The sequence below is a fragment of the Periplaneta americana genome, chromosome 12, assembly GCF_040183065.1.
Source record: "Periplaneta americana isolate PAMFEO1 chromosome 12, P.americana_PAMFEO1_priV1, whole genome shotgun sequence".
NCBI classification, from domain to species: Eukaryota; Metazoa; Arthropoda; class Insecta; order Blattodea; family Blattidae; genus Periplaneta; species Periplaneta americana.
The window spans coordinates 170826737-170852032 of record NC_091128.1 but is presented as its reverse complement, the minus strand read 5'-3'; the positions used below and the strand labels follow the sequence as shown (position 1 = coordinate 170852032).

Below are 25296 nucleotides of genomic sequence, written 5' to 3'. Positions count from 1 at the left end.
TAAATAAATAACAATAAATAAAACATAGAGCTAATGATAAAGCTCGAGAAGACATGTAAATACGTGTATTTCAAACAGTGAAAAATTATTTTCATATTGAATTTGTATTGCTGAAATCGGATAACAATATCGCGCAGTGTAAGTAAATACAAATTCGATTATAAAAACTCATGAAATGGAAATAATGCTGACTAAAGCAGAAGGCCGTGATCTATGCAGAGATTGCTTTATTGAATGGCAGCGGTGCCAGAAGTTTTGAGAAGCACATATTGCATTCTCCTTGTTACATAAGGCTCTAAAAATACGTTTCACTTGACCAACATTAAGCACTCGCCACTCCGCTATTCCAGGCTGGGCTCGCCGTAAATTACTTTTATTTACATCTATTTTAGAACATCCCAACTCTCGCCAGCTGACCGCGACATGTGACTGCAGTTTGTTCGTTAGCCTCGGATTCTGAGGACATTTGTAGCGAATTTTATGGGTCCTCTAAACTCGGCAGCTACAGCGCTTCATTGGTCAGTACTGCCATTCAGATTTAGATTTTTTCGCAGCAGTTAAATCTAAGTTTATAAATTCTTTCCATAAAATGTACTTCTCACTGGTCTCTTTGGTGACATGTCTTGTTCTCGTAACGATATCCTATTCTGTTGTAAATTCATTCATTCATTTAGTGCTATACCACAGTCTACTATATACAGTCGCGAAGCTCAATATGCAGTAAAAATACAAACATGGGTAGTTGCCCACCACTAGGATCGCTACTATCGCCTCATCATCGCAGATCTCTCTCCTAGCAGCCGACAAAATATGTTACACTTTCGTTGTCGTGTTCTTTTGGAAAAATTAACACCTTCCTTCCATTATTGAAATATTAAATGCATAAAGTTAATTTATTATTTTAATGAAGTATATTAAATTCCACCATAAACTCGAAGATACCTGCAAGAAATAAGTTAATATAATTTTTGTTTGTGCAAAACGAACTGAAATTTACTATAATCGCTTCACTCATTCAAGATTATAGCGATAATTAACTATGAAACCGATAAATATTAATTTGCATTTCTCTTTACAACAATAATAATGGAAATATGAATTAATGGAGTAACTTACGTGTACCGGTACTTGTAGTGTAGGCTTACGTAGTTAACAAAGTGGGATGAGGTTAAGCAATAATAATCACACCAGAATTGGAAATAAAACGTGATCAAAAATTTTATTGTAACAGACTTTTTTCTACGTCTCTAGTAAAGCAACAAATAAAAATAACAACAAAATTAACAGCTATAATTAAAAACATATCCTTTGAAGAAAAAAGTAGGCCTAAGCAATAATAATCCCACCAGAATTGAAAATAAAACGTGATCAATAAATTTCATTAAAACAAACTTAATTTTTCTACGTCTTTAGTAAAATAACACATAAAAATAATAACAAAATTAATAGCTACAATTAAAAATATATCCTCTGAAAAAAAAGTAGACCTAACCTTTATTTCTCTGGAAATTTAGCAGCCTAAGTAACAGAACTTTAACCGGAATCTAATGTCCTTTCGGTTAGATTGAAACATTTCATTGTGAAATTTAAGGATATAATGTATTCTAACAGTCACAAAGAACTTCAAAATTAAGAGTTATGTTTCTGCACAGCATTCTTGTGGAAACCCAGGAACCTTTCTGAATCTTTCGGAAATCGGAAAAAGGATAACTCTGGCCTCTTTCTCTTACTGTTGCTACAATTTATAGCACTACAAACGTCTCCTCCTTGTCCCATATTATTATTCCAATTATTGTATTTTAGCCATTAACATTTTCATTACAACCAATAACGAACATTTCACCAGCATCAATGTGAAATACGCAACGAGCTAGCACTCGATAGAAATACGACACAGTCCAAAGTCGACCATGGACAGTCTATTGTTTCTAGTTGCTAACCGCTTGGAGCGCTTTACCACGAGATTTGCAAAAAAACACCTCAAGCTTCGCGACTGTATGTAGTAGACTGTGGTTATACCTAAGGGCAGGTCTTTCACTGCAAACTCCAATCTTTCCTATTTTCTGCCTTCCTCTTTGTCTCCTCATATGATCCATAGATCTTAATGTCGTCTATCATCTGATACCTTTTTCTACACCGAAATCCAATCCCGTTCATCATTCCTTGTACTGTATTCTTCAGTAAACATTACAGAGTTCACGCGAATACTGTACTGAAATTCGTTTACATTGTAAATTACGATAGTCAGCTAACATTGCACTCACGGCCAGTGCACTGGAACTTCACATCAATTCAAATGTTACTTTCGGCCTTGTCTGATGTTAGGCTTATTTCTATTAATCATTGCGTACAGACAGTTACTTTTGTTTCTCGTTATCATGGAAAGAGTCTCGTTAAGGTTTTCTAATATACTTTCACTCGGTAATGAGTTTTGGAATAATATTCTGGGGAAATTCCACAGATAGTAACAATATATTCCTATTACAAAAAGAGTAATTAGAATAATAGTAGGTGCCAAATCTAGGGAATCTTGTAGGACTATTTTCAAAAAACTACAAATAATGCCCATGGCTTGTCAATATATCTTTTCATTAATAATCTTCCTCGTATGTAATCGTGAAAACTTTGTAACTAATTGAACAGTTCATAGCATAAATACACGTCAAAAAATGACTTTCATACTCCATCGGCAAGTGTATCGTGCTATCAAAAAGGAGTGCGTTATATGGCAGTAAAAATTTTTAATAGCCTCACTATCGAAATGAAAAATGAAACTCAAAACATAAGATTATTTAGGGCCAAATTAAAGAAGTACCTAATTTCTCACGCCTTGTATTCTGCAGGTGAATTCATGACATTCAATAACACTTCATGAAATTGATACTAAAACTTTGTGTTGTACGAGTAGACTATATTGCAAATCTCTTTTGTATATATTTGATCTAGACTGTGACTATAAATTAAGACTTTATAATAGTATTAAGTTTTTTTGACTTGTTCCATATTCTAGCTGTGAAGCAATGTATGAATACCATGGAATGTTAATAAATACAATACAATACAATGCATCGTAACCAACTTTGTAGGAAGCAGTGAGTCTACAACCGAACTTAAAAAAGATGTGCTGAGTTCGATGTCACCTGTATATAGGTCTACTAACAGCACACATCGAAGCTTGTAACTATTGAAAGGAACGTTTCCGGACATGGAAAATTGGTCATGTGGACACCTCATTCCATCCCTAACAATTTGTAACAAGGAAACTATTACATCCTGTATATTATTAATGCAAGAAATATGTAAATACAATGAATTTCACGATGTAAACAATCAGCAATTTATTGGTAATGAAAATATTATTTTATTTATACATACCGGTACTTCGGTATTTGGCAGTTCCATAGAAAAAATCAGGTATAAGCTGGACAAAGAAGAGTTTTACAACTATTCCCTGGTCCATTTGTTTGTACACATCAGATCGTGCTGGACTTTAAAATTATTTGCTGCAAAGGAATATGGAAGGGCGAAGAAGGGAAATGAAAGGAGAAGGGAAGAGAAGCGCACATCTCGAAACGTAAGCCGACCATTTCTGCCTGAGCTCTAAAATTATTCTTCTAAGTTCCTCTCCTTTTCCATTTTCTTCGCCGTATTTCCAAAACGTGTAAGGATTACGATAGTTCTGGAAATTAATTCATGGATACATTTTTGTTTCCTAAAATTATCCTGACGTATATTTTAAATGGAGATATAACTCTATAGATATTGACCAGTTATTAGAGAACATTTAAGTTTATTTCTTGATCTGTTTTTATAAGGGGATAGAGCGACGTTAATTTTTCTAAGCAATTTCAAAATTAATTTTTGAGTCCCAAACTTTTTATTGCCGGATTTTTATATCGGAATATTACTTTCGTAAGTGATAATAAATTACTCTGACATGAACATTTTTGGGGACATATTGACTAGCCTATGTGGTATATTTGTCTTTACTCTTTCGAATTCTGCACACCTCAACACCAAATTACCTTTCGTCTCGTTTCTCTTATCTATACTCTAACCACGACGTAAATACCAGATCACTTATCTGTGGCACGCTAAGTATACCTCTTCATAGAACATCTTATTATTCCTCATCTTTTACAATATCCACCTCGCGTCAATGGAATTCCTTGTCACAAAGTATTAGGGGCTGCAAGGCAACAAACACCTTTAAGAACAGCTTAAAAGATAACCTTATTAGCATTTCACTCCAATCATACTGATTTAAAATATTACTGACTACATTGTTGCTTTTTTCTTTAGACATCATCCTGATTGTGCTGAATTTTCAAAATTGTCTCATAATAATCTCTTTCTATTATCTAATATTATTTGAAATATATTAACGTTCTATGTATTTTAGTTTAATTCTGCTACACAGTTTATTTCAGTGTTTAATTAATAGTTCAGAGTATTTTGTTGTTTAATTCGTAAGTAACTCTTGTATACATGTAACTCTCATCTAAATCAAATTGTTGAATTCTTTGTAAGTTCATGCATATGTATATACACTTTTTGCTGGTTGAGTGGAAGAGAAGGCCTTACGGCCTTAACTCTGCCAGCTAAAATAAATCATTATTATTATTATTATTATTATTATTATTATTATTATTATCATTATTATTATTATTATATTTTAATTCATAACTTCGTCTTATGTGAAAATGAAGGTTTAAAGAAAGTCGTTAGAGATAATTTCGAGTGAATAGCAGTTGTCTGTTTTTTGTTTAATACGAAGACTCTTTAATTTTCACTTAAAAAAGATTATGTCTCATGTAATATATGATTCCCGGATAAATTTACTCGTAGATATCGTCATCAATACAATCCTTCTAAAATTTAGAATACCGGTAAATCGATGTACACAGAGAGACAGACAGACAGACAGACAGACGGTATCCGAAAGCGGCTTTTCGACATTACATGTGTTGAAAACCCAACTTGAAGTGTACGTTTTAAATGCTGAGTCTATGCATTTCTTTTATGTCAGTTGTCAGTAATGAACACATAAATTCGCGAATGTGAAAGCAAATTAAATTTCACCAGCTTTCTGCTAATGAGATTTTTTTTCATTTATTTGTTTCTGTTATAACTTGAGTAAATTTTTCGTTAAATATTGCATGATATTTTCCATTCATTGCTGTTACTAAATGAGTAAAATGAAATTATTTCCATATTATTTGTACGGGCGTAGCTTGCTAGTAATTTTTTTTTTTTACTGTTGATGCTCGTATTACTTTACTCGTATTAGAAGCTTCATGAATTTGTGGCACTTATCTCAGAATTTTACCAAGTTAGGTGTTTACAGATAATCTATTAAATGACACCTTTTAATTTGTAGATTTGAGTATTAAAAATATATTTTATTAACTAGTCACTGTTGCTACCTCTCGTCACTGGAACTCTCTGCCGCCTGAAGTCAAGGGCTGCCGAACATTGAAATCTTTCAAATCCAAGTTAGAAAATTATCTTATGACGAGTTGCCAAACTAACTTACTATTATGACAAGTGTTGTATTGCATGTTTCCACGTATTCACATTTTTTTTCTTTTTATGTTCTAGTGATATTTAACTTATTTTATATTTTGTTTTCATATTTTCCGATAATGGTATTTCTATAATGTGATAAGTTGAGTTATATATAATCATAATTTTCCTTACTGTGTGTACTTAAAAATGTTGTATTTATTGTATGCTTTGTACTGCACTATTTTATTATTATTATTATTATTATTATTATCATTATTATTATTACTATTATTATTATTATTATTATTATCATTATTATCAATAATTGTCTTATTTTTTATACTTTGTATTTCTCATTTATTTTGACCTGCTGTTCACATTTTATTATGCTTTTTTCTTTCTTTCTGTATGTTATATATTATGTCTGATTTCTACTTACTTGTTGTTTACATTTTATTATTATTATCTTATTCAGTTTTGTGTGTAAAATTGTGGTGTACTTTGTAAATTTGTAGTGTTTTTTGTAACGCAGTTTTATTCCTGGTTAGAGAAGGCCTTAACTCTGCCAGGTTAAATAAATCATTATTATTATTATTATTATTATTATTATTATTATTATCAATGTTTTCCATTCATTGCTGTTAATAAATGAGTAAAAATGGGAAATTATTTCCATATCTGTACGAGCGTAACTTGCTAGTAATTTTTTTACTATTGATGTTCGTATTACTTTACTCGTATTAGAAGCTTCATGAATTTGAGGCACTCACCTCAGAATTTTAACAAGTTAGGTGTTTACAGATAATCTATTAAATGACACCTTTAAATTTGTAGATTTGAGTATTAAAAATATATTTTATTAACTAGTCACTGTTGCTACCTCTCGTCACTGGAACTCTCTGCCGCCTGAAGTCAAGGGCTGCCGAACATTGAAATCTTTCAAATCCAAGTTAGAAAATTATCTTATGACGAGTTGCCAAACTAACTTACTATTATGACAAGTGTTGTATTGCATGTTTCCACGTATTCACATTTTTTTATGTTCTAGTGATATTTAACTTATTTTATATTTTTGTTTTCATATTTTCCGATAATGGTATATCTATAATGTGATAAGTTGAGCTATATATAATCATAATTTTCCTTACTGTGTGTACTTAAAAATGTTGTATTTATTGTATGCTTTGTACTGCACTATTTCATCATTATTATTATTATTATTATTATTACTATTATTATTATTATCATTATTATCAATAATTGTCTTATTTTTTATACTTTGTATTTCTCATTTATTTTGACCTGCTGTTCACATTTTATTATGCTTTTTTCTTTCTTTCTGTATGTTATATATTATGTCTGATTTCTTCTTACTTGTTGTTTACATTTTATTATTATTATCTTATTCAGTTTTGTGTGTAAAATTGTGGTGTACTTTGTAAATTTGTAGTGTTTTTTGTAACGCAGTTTTACTCCTGGTTATAGAAGGCCGTATGGCCTTAACTTTGCCAGGTTAAATAAATCATTATTATTATTATCATTATTATCAATAATTGTCTTATTTTTTATACTTTGTATTTCTCATTTATTTTGACCTGCTGTTCACATTTTATTATGCTTTTTTCTTTCTTTCTGTATGTTATATATTATGTCTGATTTCTTCTTACTTGTTGTTTACATTTTATTATTATTATTATTATTATTATTATTATTATTATTATTATTATTATCTTATTCAGCCTCTGGCTGTTGTTCAGCACACAAATATTAATAATAAATAATAAATAAATAAATAAATAAAAAATTATCAATATTTTCCATTCATTGCTGTTAATAAATGAGTAAAAATGGGAAATTATTTCCATATCTGTACGAGGGTAACTTGCTAGTAATTTTTTTACTATTGATGTTCCTATTACTTTACTCGTATTAGAAGCTTCATGAATTTGAGGCACTCACCTCAGAATTTTAACAAGTTAGGTGTTTACAGATAATCTATTAAATGACACCTTTAAATTTGTGCATTTGAGTATTAAACATATATTTTATTAACTAGTACGCAGGATTTTAGATTTTAATCAAACTTTTGTGGCATCTATTAAGACTGCTAAATTACTTAAGATGTCGAAACGACAGCATGAGACTTTCTTCACAAAAACGCGAACGTTGATTTGAGCAGTTTGCTCTTCACGTCGGAATATTCTTAGTACAGCATCAGATGTTGAATCAATTCCCAGAAGATGTTAGACCATTGCCCTTCTCTTGAGGTTTAGAAAAGTTACAAGTAGGAATATTCTAGAAAGTAATTACAATTCCAGATCGTACTTCGAACTGTTCGTGGAATTTAATGTAACTTTTCCCCTGTCCAATTCGCTGCTAATTCGTGAAATTCGGAGGCAACGCACTTTCACCCTCGCCGACAATCTTCCACTGCTGCGGTGGTCCATTCCTAGATCAGCAGGGTTGGTTACTGGGAACTAGCCGAAGACTGGGGAGAGCTTTCAAGAAAAGCCACAAGAAAGATAACAACAAATTATTTGGTGATGAATTGTTTTATTAAAGTAAGTATATGTGATTTTTTCCCTATCTTCAACACTGCCTTAACACATTGGTTTATTATTTCCAGGTAATTATACCGAGGTCCAGAGAAGACAAGCTATCAAATTATGTAAATTGTTACTGTGCTACCGGTCTATGGGTAGCAACAGCCCCGCCCAAGACGCTACAGGACGGCCCGTAAGTATTCAGCCTCTTACCACAACGAACAGACATCATTTGTCTTCCTCCCTTGCCTTGCACTAGGATCTTAGAAACAGATTTCGTCGTTAAGGCCCGTAGTCCGATTGCAGAATTAGCCTTTCTGAATGTTACCCATATGTTACGCTGCAGTCGACAGCGAAAAGTTACCGCACTATGCGGGGACGTATTTGTTGAGCACACGTTATTATGTAGTGTTCCATTACTATACATTTGTGTTATTTGTGATTCCACTCGTCAACTAAACGCTCCGTACGCTTCCAGCTGTCCGCGCACTCCATCCCCACCACTCGGGAATTTTAGGCCTACCGTAACCGTAATGAAACTGAACTCCCGCCCGCCCTACTACAGCTTACCGGTGAGTCGAGCAATGGATTGCGGGCAATTGTTCCCCGACGTCCCCTACATAGTACGGTAACTTTTCGCTGCCTCTCTGTATTTGCCAGCTTGAGCCCAGTAACGCTGGAAGTCTGAAATTGTTGATTAGATTATTGTAATACTAAGGGATTTTTCCAAAACCACCAGGTCGAAACACATCTTGTAAAGTCACGCTGTAAAGGAAATCTTAAATATAAAATTAATAAAAAAACCTATAAAGATCTTCCAAAAATAACGTAGAGTTTATATTTCTGTAGTATTTTGTTAGGCTATTGGGACACACTGGTTCGTGCAGCTCACCGCGATTTTTCATTTCTCATCAACTAAAACTGTAGACCAAATATAAAAATTCTTTCTTATACTTTCCTTACTATCTCTGGCATGCAGTAGTAAAACACATAATTCATAGTTAACAATGCTCTAGTTAAATTTACCATTGCATAGTGCATACATTTTATCTTTCCACACTCGCTCATGTGGAGCGGACGCGGCAGTGGACGGCGGAGCTGCATGCATGCGAGCGTGGAAATATAAAATATATGCACTCTATTTGCTACTGTAGTGCAAGATGTCGTGCATCAGGTTGTCTTTGTTAAAAACATGTAGAAATGTAATAAAGTACTGGTAAAGAGTAATATATCACTAGAGCCCGGATGTTTGGCAAATGACTTTTTACTGGGTGGAAGTAAATCATTATTTGCATAGATATAAATGTGATTTGGAGTAACTCAAAGTAATAGGGCCAATTTTTATTTTGCCTTTTTAAGGTATTTTTTTTACTAATAAATACCTTTTTTGTCTTTTTAAAGTAATATTTCTTGTTTATTTGCAATTTTCTAATTAATTGTAATGTAATGCGTGTGAAATTTAAACATTTGAAACAATGACTAACCTTACTAACAATAGTAAATAAAATTAATTTATTTCGGTGCTTAATCTGCTAATAAAATTGCTTTAATACTATTGGTGTAATATGAATAATGATCGACAATCCACAGTTACAAATATAATATTGTCATGTCTTCACGATACCAACAAACAGCTTTCTAATTTTAAATATTCAGCCCGTTCTCATAGACGTTGTCACGTAGCATTTTCAATTGTTAGCTTTCATATTTTCAAATCATACTGTCACAATTTTGTGCTACACGTGTTTATTATTGTAGGGGAAATAAATTTGAGTGAGGAATAGAGATGAGCTTAAACGATATTTTCAAGTATCTGTGACAACTGTGACTGTGACAATTAAATATCTGTGACTTTTATCGGTGATTTTGTCACACCGATATTTTATATCGATACGTAAGCACAATATGCATGAATTACACCGATATTTTGTCACACCGATAAAAATTAGCAGGAAATGTTGAAGAGCAGTGCAATGTGAATACGATTTCTCTATACACGCCACTCATCAGTGATTTATATGGGAAAATCCAACAAATAAATTATGTTCATGTACCATTAACAAATAAATACTTACTTAACTGAACAGTAACATGTCAAAAGTTAACCTCATGTACCAAGAGATTATATTATAGATATTGAACCAGTTGATCATTTTTAAATGTAGTTGGGTATGGAGAAATTGAGGTTATATGATTATCCTAATCGTTTTAAAAATTGATCCGTTTTATTGTATATAATATAATGGATAAATTATTTTAAGTCGTGCATTAACATTATAATATTGAGTCATAGAATAAAAATTAATGAAACATAAGTATTCGGAAAAACATTGGAAAATAATTACAAAACAAAACAGTTGTTCAGACAGGATTTTACACAAGATTAAGTACTGGTAACCAATGGTGTTATTATTTAAATCGTGTAATAACTACATAATTTATAATAAGATGGAGAAACTACAGCCGGATTGCTGTTATTGTATCATGCGCACGCGCAAACCTACGACGTAGAGGAAAAAATATCAGTCACAGAGTACTGAATACGGAGCAGATTTCGATAGCGATATTTTGTCACAGATATTTCGCGTCATCAGTCACAGGTTTATCTGTGACAAAATATCGGTTTGTGAAATATCGGCCATCTCTAGTGAGGAACAGTCAGTTATTGTCGGGTGACAGAAGGTATAAGATCGGTTAGTTAGAATACCTACATTCAGTAAACCATTAAAAAGTAAACTTCATGCTTACGTTAGAAAATTTGGTGCCCATGTGTTTTCAACCGATGGAATAGTTATGTTATGTAAGGTTTCTGAAAAGACATTTAATCACGAAAAAAAGTATTTTATAAGTCAATATGTGTCACCTAATAAGTAAATATGTGAGTTATGTTGATATAATTTAAATTTAGCTCATTGCTAAAATATATTATGCCTTTTTAAAATTTATAATGCCTTTTACAAAAATTATTGTGCCTTTTTTACGTTTTTATTGCCTTCTTTGCCTGCCTATTTTAACTACTATAAATGCCTAAACATCCGGGCTCTACAGACGTGGACAAATTATTAGCAAAATTGAAGATTTTTATTATATATTTTTACAAAATATGATTCTTCAATTTAGACTACAGTTGACATTTTTGCGTATTTCCAAATTATTAGCAAAATTGTAGATTTGTATTGTATATTTTTAGAAAATTTAACTCTTCAGTTTGGACTACATTTGATATTTTTGCATATTTACAAATTATTAGCAAAACTGAAGATTTTTATTACATATTTTTACAAAATTCGATTCTTCAATTTGGAATACAGTTGACATTTTGGATATTTCAAAATTATTAGCAAAACTGAAGATTTTTATTTTATAGTTTTACAAAATTTGACTCTTCAATTTAGACTGTAGTTGATATTTTTGCTAATTTACAAATTATTAATAAAAATTGAAGATTTTTATTATATATTTTTACAATATTTAACTCTTTAATTTAAACTACAGTTGACATTTTTGCATATTTACAAATTATTAGCAAAACTGAAGGTTTTTATTACATATTTTTACAAAATTCGATTCTTCAATTTGGAATACAGTTGACATTTTGGATATTTCAAAATTATTAGCAAAACTGAAGATTTTTATTTTATAGTTTTACAAAATTTGACTCTTCAATTTAGACTGTAGTTGATATTTTTGCTAATTTACAAATTATTAATAAAAATTGAAGATTTTTATTATATATTTTTACAATATTTAACTCTTTAATTTAAACTACAGTTGACATTTTTGCATATTTACAAATTATTAGCAAAACTGAAGGTTTTTATTACATATTTTTACAAAATTCGATTCTTCAATTTGGAATACAGTTGACATTTTGGATATTTCAAAATTATTAGCAAAACTGAAGATTTTTATTTTATAGTTTTACAAAATTTGACTCTTCAATTTAGACTGTAGTTGATATTTTTGCTAATTTACAAATTATTAATAAAAATTGAAGATTTTTATTATATATTTTTACAATATTTAACTCTTTAATTTAAACTACAGTTGACATTTTTGCATATTTCTGTCTACTGTAATGATAGAAATATGCAAAATTGTTAACTGTAGTCTAAATTGAAAAATCAAATTTTGTAAACAGAATTATCATAAAAATCGTCAATTTTGTTAATAATTTGTCCACGTCTGTATATATCACACTATATTACGAATTTATTTTTATAGCTCGCAAGTTATATTAGCATCTACGTATTCTATTAAGCTACTTTATCTCTGCAGTACTACTAACTTTAAGCGGTCTTCGACCTGAAGTTTTGGAAAGTTGCCTTCTAAGTTGCACTACATTCTTTGATTAGTTTGTCACGAAATGAGACAGTTTAATTACTTTAAATGATTTTGTATTCTCATTCATTTTATTGGCACACAGTTCAATATATTTATTAATTGATTAAACAGTGCATCTGAAAATACACGAGGTGCTTTCTGCTTAAAAAGAAATTTCCCAAAGATCCAGTATTTCAGAGTAGTGCAGCTTGTAGGTAACGGTATAGTTACTGCTTATTTTCCCATAGCAAGAGTACGTACCAAGGTGTTATAAATTACTTGTTTTTCCATTATATTTCTCTTCCCAAGAATTTAATCAGATGTAATGCATTTGCTTTGTTCTTGTAATTGGTACGAGGAGCATCCAGAAAGCAAATCCAGATTGATTATGGCCTAAGAATAAATTTACAACATTTTTAACACTGCTTTAATGTCACGAGACTACAGTTACTGCCAACTGTTTTCATATATATTAGTCCTGTGTATTGACGTATTTGTTACGCCAAGGAACAAGTTTTTGCATCCTGTCATTAGGGTTGTTAGCAGTGAATGGACTCATCCTTCATTTGGGCCAGAATACGAAGGACAGACTGCTTCAATTAGATACATCTCGTGTTGAACTATGATAAATTTCCCAGTTTAGGAGATCAGTTTGTGGAGAAGTACTACCAGTCCGTTGTAAATTGACCGGTGTTGATTCCACGAACTAGCACAGTTCACCATCCTCTCCACGAATGCTTTGATTCCCTCAATGTTCAGCGCTCCGTAATCGGCAACGATATCTTGTATACAACGACATTGGCGACATCAGCGGTCATGAACATTGAATGCGTAGCAGCTGACAATATTTTCAATATTGTGGTACGAACTAAGGCAATCCGGCTATCAAAATGTCTGTAATTTTTTTTATAAATAATTCTATCTCAGATATTTAAAAAAATCCTACCGAACTTGGGATTGACATTTACAAAGCACAATATATATATATATATATATATATATATATATATATATATATATATATATATAATATAGTATGCTTTTAGAGCATGCATGAAATAAAATTAGTCAAATTGGAAATTTTAATATAGGTACAAAATACGTAAGTTACGTGCAAATATCTCTGAAAATATTGAACGAAGAGACTTAAAACTCCATGAACGAAACAACGAAATGCGTGTTTCTGACGTCATACAATGATGAGATCTAGTCATAATTTTGGAATAACTATATATGTATATATACTTTTAATTTCGAAGAATGAGATCTTTAGATTTTGCTGTCTTCTGCAATACGACGAACTTTTTTGTTGATTTTCGAGTTTCGTTATTTATTTTTCTGGTTATTATATGATTATTTAAGTTGTGTTAACTCTTGCTAAGTGGCTTTATATTTTATTTTACGCTCGACCATGCCGAAATGTAGTAATTATACACCTGGTAGCAGCCCTTTAATGGACCTCATTAAAGTACACCTATTCATTAAAGTTCAGGTGTTCCACCAATCAGAAAATACCATTGTAGCAATATGAAAGCGCAAGTATCGATTATTCTCGGATATGCAATCGAAAGACAACTAGCGCGAGATTAGACAATATTAAACTCAGTGGAAAAAAACAACACACAAATTAACATCAATTCACCGTCATCTTCCAGCCTTTCACAAAGCACATCCTCGCAAATTCATTTCACCAATTGCCGGAAAAAATCAATATGGTCGAGCATAAAAAGTCGTATGAAACTTGACTATAATGGTAATTAAGATGCTCGTATGAAAATTATGAAACTCGCTTGCGCTCGCTTCATAAACATACTCGCGTCTTCATTACTACCATTATAGGCTCGTTGAATAATGTACTATTATCAGTCTTAGTATTTATTTTATTATTGTTAATATTTTGCTTTATTATTATTATTATTATTAATTAATTAATTTGTATTATCTCCGTCACGGTTATTATTATTATTATTATTATTATTATTATTATTATTATTATTATTATTATTATTGTTATTGTTATTTCTATCATCAACATTATATTTATTGATCTCTGTAAAATTTATGTATACTCTACCGGACTGTACCCGAGCACGAACATATGCTCATTTCGGGTATCTATTCATATGTACCATTTCATAAGTACATCAATTGTCAATAGTGTTACTTTCACGATGTATCGCTTCAATTGTAATGAGCTGATTTTTAAAGTGGAAATTTGAGAAATAGTTATATTTCCTGACAAAAGTGATCTAACTTAAAAAAAAAGTAGTTTTCATACAAATATATTTCTAGAAACAACTTGCAATGCATAATATCTTACGTAAGTTTCATTTAAGATGAAAGAGACTTTTAAAATTGCGGAATATGCTTAAGTCATGTGTTCAAAAATTTAGAATAAAATTGTTAATGTAAACACATAAAAACTAGATAATTTTTAATAATTTTAACGCCCTGTTCCAATCGGAATTTACTTTCATGACGCTCCCCTTTGAAGGCACATTTTAAACTGCCGTCGAACATTGCGAGCAATTCGACACTAGCTTTGTTCCCTTTTTATAACTCTTTCGAGTGAGAGTTTACACTTATCTATACAGCAATATCAGACTTCGTACTTGAAGGCAACGCTGAAACTCTTAAAAGAAGGATATATGCTTATGGACCGTCCTGTACTTAATTCTAGAATTGGCACGTTCTCTGGCTACCGTAAGTTGCTACTGGATACAATTTATCAGCATCCACAACTATAACACACTTCAGCAAAAAATATGTACATGTACAACACACTTATCAGATAGAAAAAAATGACACTGCCCCAAGGAATGTTAAAATCGCGTTTATAAAATCACAGTGTTGCTATTATCTGTTGTACCAAAATAACCAGACGGGAAAAGTTAGTTGATGGAGGTAATTATTCTGCCGCGCAGATCACGTTTTTGTAATATAAATCAGCCAACACTTTGTACATTTATAGACCAATACAAACGTGGTCATAATTATAGAACCATCTAATTATTTCTGCAGTGAAGTTTATAGCTCCTAGTCATAAGGCCATTGCCACCAGAGATCCAATCCAAATACATGGAGATACATATCTTAACAATGTCTAAATATTATGAATACAGTATGCGTCACATGCAAAATAATATTATATACTACATAACATTAATAATCTGAGATCGAAGACCAAGGTCTCTTGCAAAAGCACTCGCCAACCATCACCTCCAACGACCTACGAAGTCGTGCAGATTTCGAAATTTCGACATATTCCTCCAATTATAAACATAGCGAGAGTATAGGTCCATTCACAATGAAAATTAAACATAACCGTAACATAAACACAGAAGTTTGCGGCCGGGTTATCAAATGGGATCATTCACAATGATTCACATAAACACTGACATTAACATTGCCGTTAGACGTTAACATGAAAGTTTGCAAACTCCAAACTTTTATGCTTATGCTTACGTGATTTGCAAACAGAACACAATCGTGGAGCGCTGAAGTATACGACAGAACATGAGGAAATGGCGTCGTTGTTATGTTTCCATGGTTACCAAGTATCTTTGCGGTTATGTTTATGTTCCCATCGTGAATGTTCTTGATTTTACCGTAACGTTTACATTTTTAAGTTAACGCTTACGTTATGTTTAATTTTCATTGTGAATGAGCCTTATAAAGATTGTTCAACTTCCTGCGTAACAAATTCTGCATTCAGCTTAGCCCACTATTCACACGAAGCATTTCGAAGTCGTACACCGTGCATAGGTACACAGTTGGCGAGAATAGCTGTGTGAAATATGATATGCGTTCTTCCCAACTCCAGCTCTGAAAATATCTTAGTTCCTCCTCTCCACTAGCGGGGTTGGTGCACTAACTCTTTTGTGTGTAAGTCAACAAGCAACGAGGGACCTCTGCAGTCTGTCATTACTGCAACTGGGGATCTTGGCGCAGTTTAATGAAATCGCAAGCCAAATCTTAGTGCTGGATAGAAGTCAAGGTCCTGCATTCTAATTATGATTGAGTATCGATATTATCCGTCGCCATTTTATATAGCGGTAGTATTCAGTTCACAAATTTTTTTGTTTTACTAATGGTGGCACTTGATTTTTCGTAATTCACCCATATGAAGCCAGTTCTGTACACCAATTTACCGACAGAGTCGTTGTCCAGGGTGCTCCATAGCAGGCTTGTCTACGATGAGATGATGATGATGATGATGATGATGATGATGATTTTTGTTTGGATGTCACGAGAAACCGGAACTCCCGGAGAAAAGCCCTGTGTTATCTGGACTTGCCCTACACAAGTTAGAAGCCGGGGATCGAACTTAGATCCACCCAGGATTATGAGTCCAGCGATCTAGCCGCTAGACCATCGTGACGGCTATAATTCAGAAATGTAAGATATCTGAAACTGATCTCTATATTTTTACAAGGTGTTGTAATATTACTAGATAAATTCCCATGTCGGGAAAAATTGTATGGACTTTATTTTCTTTCGAAAAGTGGTTCTTTGAGAGAAAAATTGTATATAACTCCATAACTTATACAAGGCGAGCCATTGAGGTGCAGGATTTGTGTTATCGTCGAGCGCGGATATTATTGATATCTGCGGGCACTTTCCTTCAAAATCTATGAAATATAAGTACCGGTAGTTCAAAGTTATTTATGTACCAATTTTATGAAAGGAGGTGCTGAAAGTAACCGCCTTTGTTGTCGATACATTTTTGGCAACTCTTTAAGAAACTATCCATCACTCGCTGTAGATCTCGTTTGAAAATGCTGGCTAACAGACAGTGTAGGATTCCCACCGAAGAAATATCAGACGATATTTGTCATCACTTGCAAAATCCTCCTACAGAACTTATTCGGCGCCTCTCACAATAAAGGGATTTCTTATGGCTCTGTGTCAAGAGTTATAAAATTGTTGAAATTAAAGCCCCATAAAATAACTGTGGCACATGAACTTCAACGGGATGATCCTGTACCTAGACACACAGCTTGTGAGTGGATTCTGAACTATATTTATAACGTTATTTGCAGTCTTATTTTTTTATTGTAGGTTATTTTACGACGCTTTATCAACAGCTTAGGTTATTTAGCGTCTGAATGAAATGAAGGTGGTAATGCCGGTGAAATGAGTCCGGGGTCCAGCACCGAAAGTTACCCAGCATTTGCTCATATTGGGTTGAGGGAAAACCCCGGAAAAACCTCAACCAGTAACTTGCCCCGACCTAGAACCGAACCCGAGCCACCTGGTTTCGCGGCCAGACGCGCTAACCGTTACTCCACAGGTGTGGACTTGTAGTCTTAAAAACCTAAAATTATTCTTCATGAAGTGTCCCCGTTTAATGAAAAAATTGGTGTATGGTGCGCCATGAGCTGTGATAAAATCACAGGACGAATTTTTTAATGAGGAAAAGATCATGGCCACACACAAGTGAATAAGATTTCCCCTCTTCACTCATTTTTAGAGAACTAATCGACAGAAAGTGTAATTTTCTATTTTTCAGTAGGGCTCTGCCACATATCACACAACCCGTTTCGATGATACTGTTTAAAAGAGTGCTCAACTAGGACAGAGTTGTTAGTAGGAAGTTGTGGCCCCCTCAGTCCCCCGACCTAACTCTCTGCGATTTTTATGTCTAGAGTAAATTAAAAGTTGTCGTATGCAAGACAAACCCACACACCTTGACCGTCAGGTTATTGCTACCATTTCTCAACCAGGACTACAGCGAATGACCAATAGTCTACTTACTTAAATGTGTGATAAATGTGTGGACAACGAAGGAACTCAATTTCAGCACCTCCTTTCATAAAATTGGTAAGTAAGTAACTTTTAATTCTTTTTATTTCTAAACTAGCCGTACCCGTGCGCTCCGCTGCACCTGTTAGAAATAAATATAAAGTAATTACGTAATTAAAATAGGACATTTTAACCAGGGAACATTCGTGTTTGATAGAAGGATAAATCGTTTAATATGTTACTTAATTTAAATTGTATTTAAATAATTAAAATGCGATCATTTTGGACCAGAGAGCACTCAGAAGTTACTGTAATAACATTATAGCATTATGTCCATCTAGAGAAACTACACTTTCCAATGGTGAAATAATAATTAATTATACAAATCGGTTAATTTAGCTTTCGATATTACTTCATACAACACAGAAACATTCTGTGTAGGCTATGTTTCATAGCTTTCGATTGTTGTCCAAGGCCCCTTATAGAGTAGTCAGTTGTTTTCATTTCATTACACCGCCTCAGATGGCATTGTATTTTAATTTTAAAACTCACTTATCTCTTTAAATATCAGTCCTATCAAAATTTTGCAAGGAATAAAACTTATCGGAAATCATTTTTAAAGAAACTTTTGTTATGTAACATATTTCACAAAAATCAATAATAAGCGAGATATGTCGATTTATTTATAACCCCCCTTTTAATTAACGTATTTTGAATGCCATATAGCCTGAAATCTAAGTTACAGCGAACTTAATTTATATTCCAATTTTCATATAAATCGGTTCAGCCATTATCGCGTGAAAATGTAACAAACATCCAGACAGACAGACAGACAGACATACAAACAAAAATTTCAAAAAATCGATTTTCTGTTTCAGGGTGGTTAATTATATATGTTAGGACCAATTATTTTTGGAAAATCGAAAATTACCAGAAAAATTTCGGCTACAGATTTATTATTAGTATAGAGTATTAAACATCTGTACGGGTGCCTCTCACGATATCCGCACATAGAATGGCTGGAGTCAAAATCCACTGCCTACCTTAAACACACACAATCTATTACTGTTAAACTCATTAATATTCAAAATTTATTGTTACAATCGTCAAACTTATCGGTGTACAAAATGATGTGATTGAACACAGATGCTATTTGTACATGTCAATCACAATTGTATACTGATAAGTTTGACGGTTGTAACAATAAATTTTGAATATTATTGCACAGCTTATCGGACCCAACTTGGTTTTAAAACTCTTTAATGATAGAGAATGAAATTATTGACTTATTGGACATTTCTTGACTCAAGTCATGGAGTTATTACTATAGCAAGTTGTAGATTTTGCTTTGGAAACTAAAGCCTTTGGTTCAGAAAAAATACTGCAGACCAAGGTTCTTGGCTCTACATATCTCAGTCTATTGGAGACTTCATCCTCATTCGACAACAATAGCTGGTTCGCACTTCAGTGGCTCTCTCTGTATTTTAAAGCTAAAACCAACTCCACTTTACTGATTATACTGTTAGCAAAACGTGAAAAGAATTAAGAAATGTCACGTGACTCGGAAGAAGACTTTATTGCTGTGACATCACTGCATACTTCATAACGATAAGATTTTTCCGAATCAGACGAGTGAAATATATACGAGAATTCAGAATTTTACGTTCATTGATTCGTGAAGAAGAATTTTGAATTTTGAATCCTGTGTCGAGATTTGATATCTCCGACGTTTTGAAACAATATTGGCCATCAGGTACGAAGATAACTCGACTTAGAAGATTCCTGCTCATGTACAATCACGTGATCTCGAGAGCCAATCTGTTTCAATCAGCAGTACAATTCGACCTGACAGATCAAGGTCAAGCAATGAACTGCATTTGCCACGTATGTTCACCCCCAATCCTGGACCATTCTCCTCAACTGAAATCAGCTGGGACAGCCGGGATTACCAGTGCTCCAGTTCACAGTTCAGTTCAGTCACTCGTGCGTGGTTTGTACGTTTGTACGTGACCTTGATCAGTCAGTTCGAAGTGCGCTGAGTATCAGCGATGTGGTAATTACGTATAACGAAAGCGTCTTCAAATACCCCCTGCCCGCTTAGCCGCTGCGTGTAAGTATTTTACGCTAGGTTGCCATGAAATTAAGAAGTGACGTTGAATTTCGTGTATCGTCCTAACAAAATTATAACGTAAAATTTTAACATCAGTATTGCGTATATTCGTTTTCTTCGAAGTTTGGCCACCTATTTATGTTTAAATTTTTAAAAAGTGAATAATTTGTACACAAATTTGGCGCAATACGTGTAGCTTCTTTGGATTCACTTACTGCTAGCGGGAAATAGGGAATAGGGAAACTTTGTTCAGCTCTTTATACAGCGTTATTTCGGTAGTTAATAGTTAAGCGAGTTACTTAAATCCACCTACAGTAGCTACCGGCCGATTGAAACGAGCGACATTTACCACATGTTCGCTAACACAGTGGTGAAACACGCACTGGCTATTCCATATGAAATCGATCAGTAAAAAACCTCGCATTTTTTTATACTCTAATTTTTTCCCTATTTATACAAGGTGCTGAGGAGAGTGCATTTTCAAAAATATATTATCGAAAGTCAAACGGTTTTCATATTATTGAGCGACAAATTTAGCGTATTTTATAAAAACAAGCCTCTTTCAGCTCTCAGAACTCTGGAACCATTTACCGCAGAACATTGAACGAGAGCTCATTTTGAAGCTGACATTTGGTAGGTTATGTTAAGAAGTAATCCTTATTTTCATTGTATACAGAGAGACAGATAATCTGATTTTACTTACTTTTAGGCTTTTTGCCCATTTGTAAAAATGTAAAAAAAATATTGAGAAAAAGACCTTGCATTATTAAGAGGGATTCGGCATTATTTGCTTAGAGTCACGGCAATAAGTTTCGAGGGTATTAAATAAATTATTTTCATACGCCTAGACTTGAACGGCGCAGTACCGCTCGCACTGGCCGAGAGATGAAGATAAGCGTCATTTTACTCCTGTGTTTATGAAAACCTGTGATAAAGCTAGCCCAGCTATGCGCTACTAGACGAAACATCACGTGTTTATGTCTCCTGGCCTTGCTTCCCTCGGCTAGCTCCCGCCTCACAGTCAGCTGGTTAGTTCACGCGCGTACTATTTATTTTCTTTATTTGATATTTTCAATACTTTCTTATCAACGGTGGACCAATAAAAAGTATGTGTTTATTTGTACTTTCAATGCGGAATCTAACTATATATTTTTAAAATATTTTTTCCTTGGCAAAAGCGTCTTAATGAGGAAAAATCTAAATTTCTCCATTTCCATAAAACAGCAAGAAAATCTGTTTATATGTCAATATAAACTTTAATTTCTCAGCATCAAAATAAACCATGATTTTCATCATTGGGTGAAAGGGTTTCGGAGCTACAATAGTTTAAAGTTGCAAATTTTATGAAAATACGATAAATTTAAATATTTTAAATTTAAACACTATGAAGTTCTGATGCCTCAAACTTTGCACAAAGCATTGTATCACAGTTCTCTACGTACAAAAAAAGTTTTATTGTATTTAGAAATTGTAAGATCAATTTTCTCTATATTTCGGTCGATTTGAGATGGAATAGCTCGTACACAATATGTACTTATCTTAGTTTTGAAACTGGTCTTTTGCGCTCCTTTAACCGAAGATTCGTTTACGCAAGTCGCCATCTTCTTAATAGTGCGACAGCTAATTAAGACCAACGAAACCTGGATCCTAAAAATCACAGCGCTTGAGGTGTGTCGCTTCTCCGTTGCAGTCAGTTAATTCCCCGACAGGCGAGGGAAGTCTTTCTCCCTCACCTACACACCTATGGCAGGACATTTGAATTTATAACTTCTAACCGAAACCTTGCGCTGTCATCAGGCTGCACTATATCTGATACAAAGGCTTTATTTCATTTCTTATTTATGTAATTTCAACCTCATCATAAACGATTCCGAATTAAGTCCACTACGTCCTGTTACTCGTATCTTGAAGGTGTTCTTAGTCATAGAAAATATCATAAGGAGACCTCAAGCTCAGTGTATAATTTCGAGAAACTATTGAAATTTATAAGCGAATGTTGCAGGTACTGTAATGGCGGAAAAATCGGCAGTACATCTAATGCTTTGTACTTGCTTATTTAACGACGCTGTGTAAATTATTGGATTATATAGCGTCGGTGCAATTGATGATAGCGAGATGGTATTTAGCGCAATGAAGCCGAGTATTCGCCATAGATTACATGAAATTTGCTGTAAGGTTTGAAAAACTTCTAAAGAAATCCAAAAGGTAATCAGCCCAAGTGGGAATCGAACCCGCATAACTCCGTATCAGCAGAAAAACACGTTACTGCCTGAGCTACGCCGATGGCTACATCTCAGTTACACAGTCCGATCGGTATTACATGTATCCGTTAAACGAACAATATTATTATTAGCAGTATTTTCGTATTGCTTCCCGAAGGAGCAAATAATGATTTATCAGTCTGAATGAACTATTTACAACAATATGTATATCATATAATTATGATTTTTGATTTAACACAATTATGCATATGAATGTAAAGATTGAACATTACACTGAAAACCTTGAAAAAAAAAACATTCCCTCTGCTACCTGATCTGTTCACAACAACGGCTTGTGCCTGTGTTACATTGAAAGGTAACAAGATTGCCAATATCTAATTACTGACCAAGCGAACAAATGTGGCTGATACGGCTACTTTGTCTCCGTCTGAAATAATTGTAAATCGGCTATACAAAAAGATGATGTAATAGTGAAATGATATTATCAATGTTATAAAACTGACAAATTCTGTAAATAACGGGCATTCATGATATATATGTTTAAAATTATCAGATTGACAACACTTATAACCAGTTTCTTCCAATCATTACCAACAGAACACAGCTAACACACTCCGCCACAAAGCGGCAAACTAAAGACCTTCTGTGAGGATACACGTAGCACCATAAAACCCCTGTTCTTAGTTACCCGAACTATTTCTTCTTCTCTCATTGGTTGGTATACGAAGGGCGAAAAGTTTTGGGAAAACCAGGAAATAGGTGAAGTGATCAAGAGCATTTACGAAACAGGACCTAGTGGACCTAATCTGAAATCGTTGATAATCAGGCATGCGGAACTGGGCGACAATTGTGGTAGACGTCACAAGCCTGAATACGTCACTCATCCGTTCCTTTAACGCCATGCGTCATTGACATGGTAGAAGTGATTTGTATTCAGTGTATAGTGCTACATTGTTGCTGACGAGTCACAGAGACGTCATTCAACGCCGGTGAACTGTGGAAGGGAAACCGATACTTTCCCCATGCTTCCACCCCTCTCTCTCTCCCAATTCTGAATCCCTGTTCATAATGATAATGATGAAGAAGAATAAGGAATAATATTCACAGGAATAGCTATCTTTCCGTATTGTGGTCCATCTTGCTGAGAACAAACGAGACTCTCGCGAGGAAGTCACAGTAGTATAGGCCTACACCATTTACAGAGGAAATGCTGTACCAGACATTGATCTAGGTGCGTAATGGTAGCAGTCCCATTAATAAACCTACCCCGCGAATGGCTAGCAACCAATCTGGAGGACACTCTTACTACTTGAAAGCTCAAGAAGGATATGATTTAAGACTGGAATTATTCAAGTTAATTTCACGAGAACTGTATACTGTCACGCGTTTGACAAAAGAATGTTGAGTTCTGTCAACAACCAGTCCATTTTAACTGAACACGTGTATTTATTGACATTGGGCAGAACTATTTTGGATAGAGAATAGAGGAGCTATCAAGATGCTTGACTGCCCTCGGACTCGCTCACTCCTGGCGCTGGTGCGCTACATACCCCGCGAATGGCTAGCAACCAATCTGGAGGACACTCCTACTACTTGAAAGCTCAAGAAGGATATGATTTAAGACTGGAATTATTCAAGTTAATTTCACGAGAACTGTATACTGTCACGCGTTTGACAAAAGAATGTTGAGTTCTGTCAACAACCAGTCCATTTTAACTGAACACGTGTATTTACTGACATTGGGCAGAACTATTTTGGATAGAGAACAGAGGAGCTATCAAGATGTTTGACTGCCCTCGGACTCGCTCTGAGCGCTACTGACAGCCGCAGCTGTCGGCCACCATGTCCTCGTAAATGCGCAGCACCACGTTGTCGTTGTCGTCCTGGAAGAGCAGCGGGACGTTGAGCAGGCTGGTGGGCACGCAGCACGGCTTGCCCACGTCTGGCGCCAGGTTCAGCTCGTGCACGATGCTCTGCACCGTGGCGTGGTTGGTGGGCCGCTGGCTCTGCCCCAGAGGGAAGTTACAGTGACCCCTGCAGTAGTACGCCGAGTAGCCCTTGGGGGCGATGATCCACGAGGTCCAGCCGATCTGTTCGAAGTCCACGAACAGCTCCGCCCTGGAGCACTCCCCGTCCCCGGATGAGTTCCCCAGAGTCGAGACGTTGAGGCTGGGGGCGTCACCGGCCAGGGACCGCCTCCGCCGTGCAGGCGAGTCGTCGAGCTCGTTAGCGGGATCGTTTTGGTACTTGTAGTAATCCGGGTTCTCTGATTTTGTGGACATAAGAGACATCCAATAGCTATTAATCTTAAATTACTGTTTTTTGCCATTAGCATCAGGTTGTACAGGATTTATCTGCTCCGTGACATGCACGGCCTGATGACACGTCACTCCTTCCCTCCCTCCCTCCCTCGCGAACGACTCTGACGTACAACCAGGGAAATGTCATTCTGTGGACAACTCGAGAGGAAGATAATGCGAAATGAGGAATCTGCAGCGTAGCATTATGAGATAAGGACTGTAAAGGTAGGCGCTCACTTGCATTCGTTCGATGCGTTTGGATCTTTATTATATATAGTATTGCTCACTTGTCTGCATTTCCGAATTGATAATCCAATAGCATTGTTAGTTACGGATAGAGTGAGAACATTACTTCAACTAAACCCCATTTCAGTTTGGTTGATACGCTTTCCCCCTCTACTCACACTCCCTACCATCAGTAAAGGGGAAGATGCTACTGTCCATCTTACAAACGTTCGAGTAATTTACTTCCTACATAGTGACAAATTTTATTTCTGAAAGTGTTTACCGGTACTCTATATTTCGAAAGTCCGTACTAAGCGTTT

General features: G+C 34.4%; 1 protein-coding gene across 1 annotated transcript in view; it reads right to left on the bottom strand.

The window, feature by feature from the left end:
* Positions 1-13378: 13378 nt before the first annotated feature.
* LOC138711172 (bone morphogenetic protein 2-like) overlaps positions 13379-25296 on the bottom strand; it is a 51434-nt gene continuing 39516 nt past the window's right edge. The window contains exon 5 of the mRNA XM_069842527.1: positions 13379-24717. Coding sequence (XP_069698628.1) covers positions 24266-24717 — 452 coding nt within the window. The 3' untranslated portion in view covers positions 13379-24265. The remainder of the gene's footprint in view (positions 24718-25296) is intronic.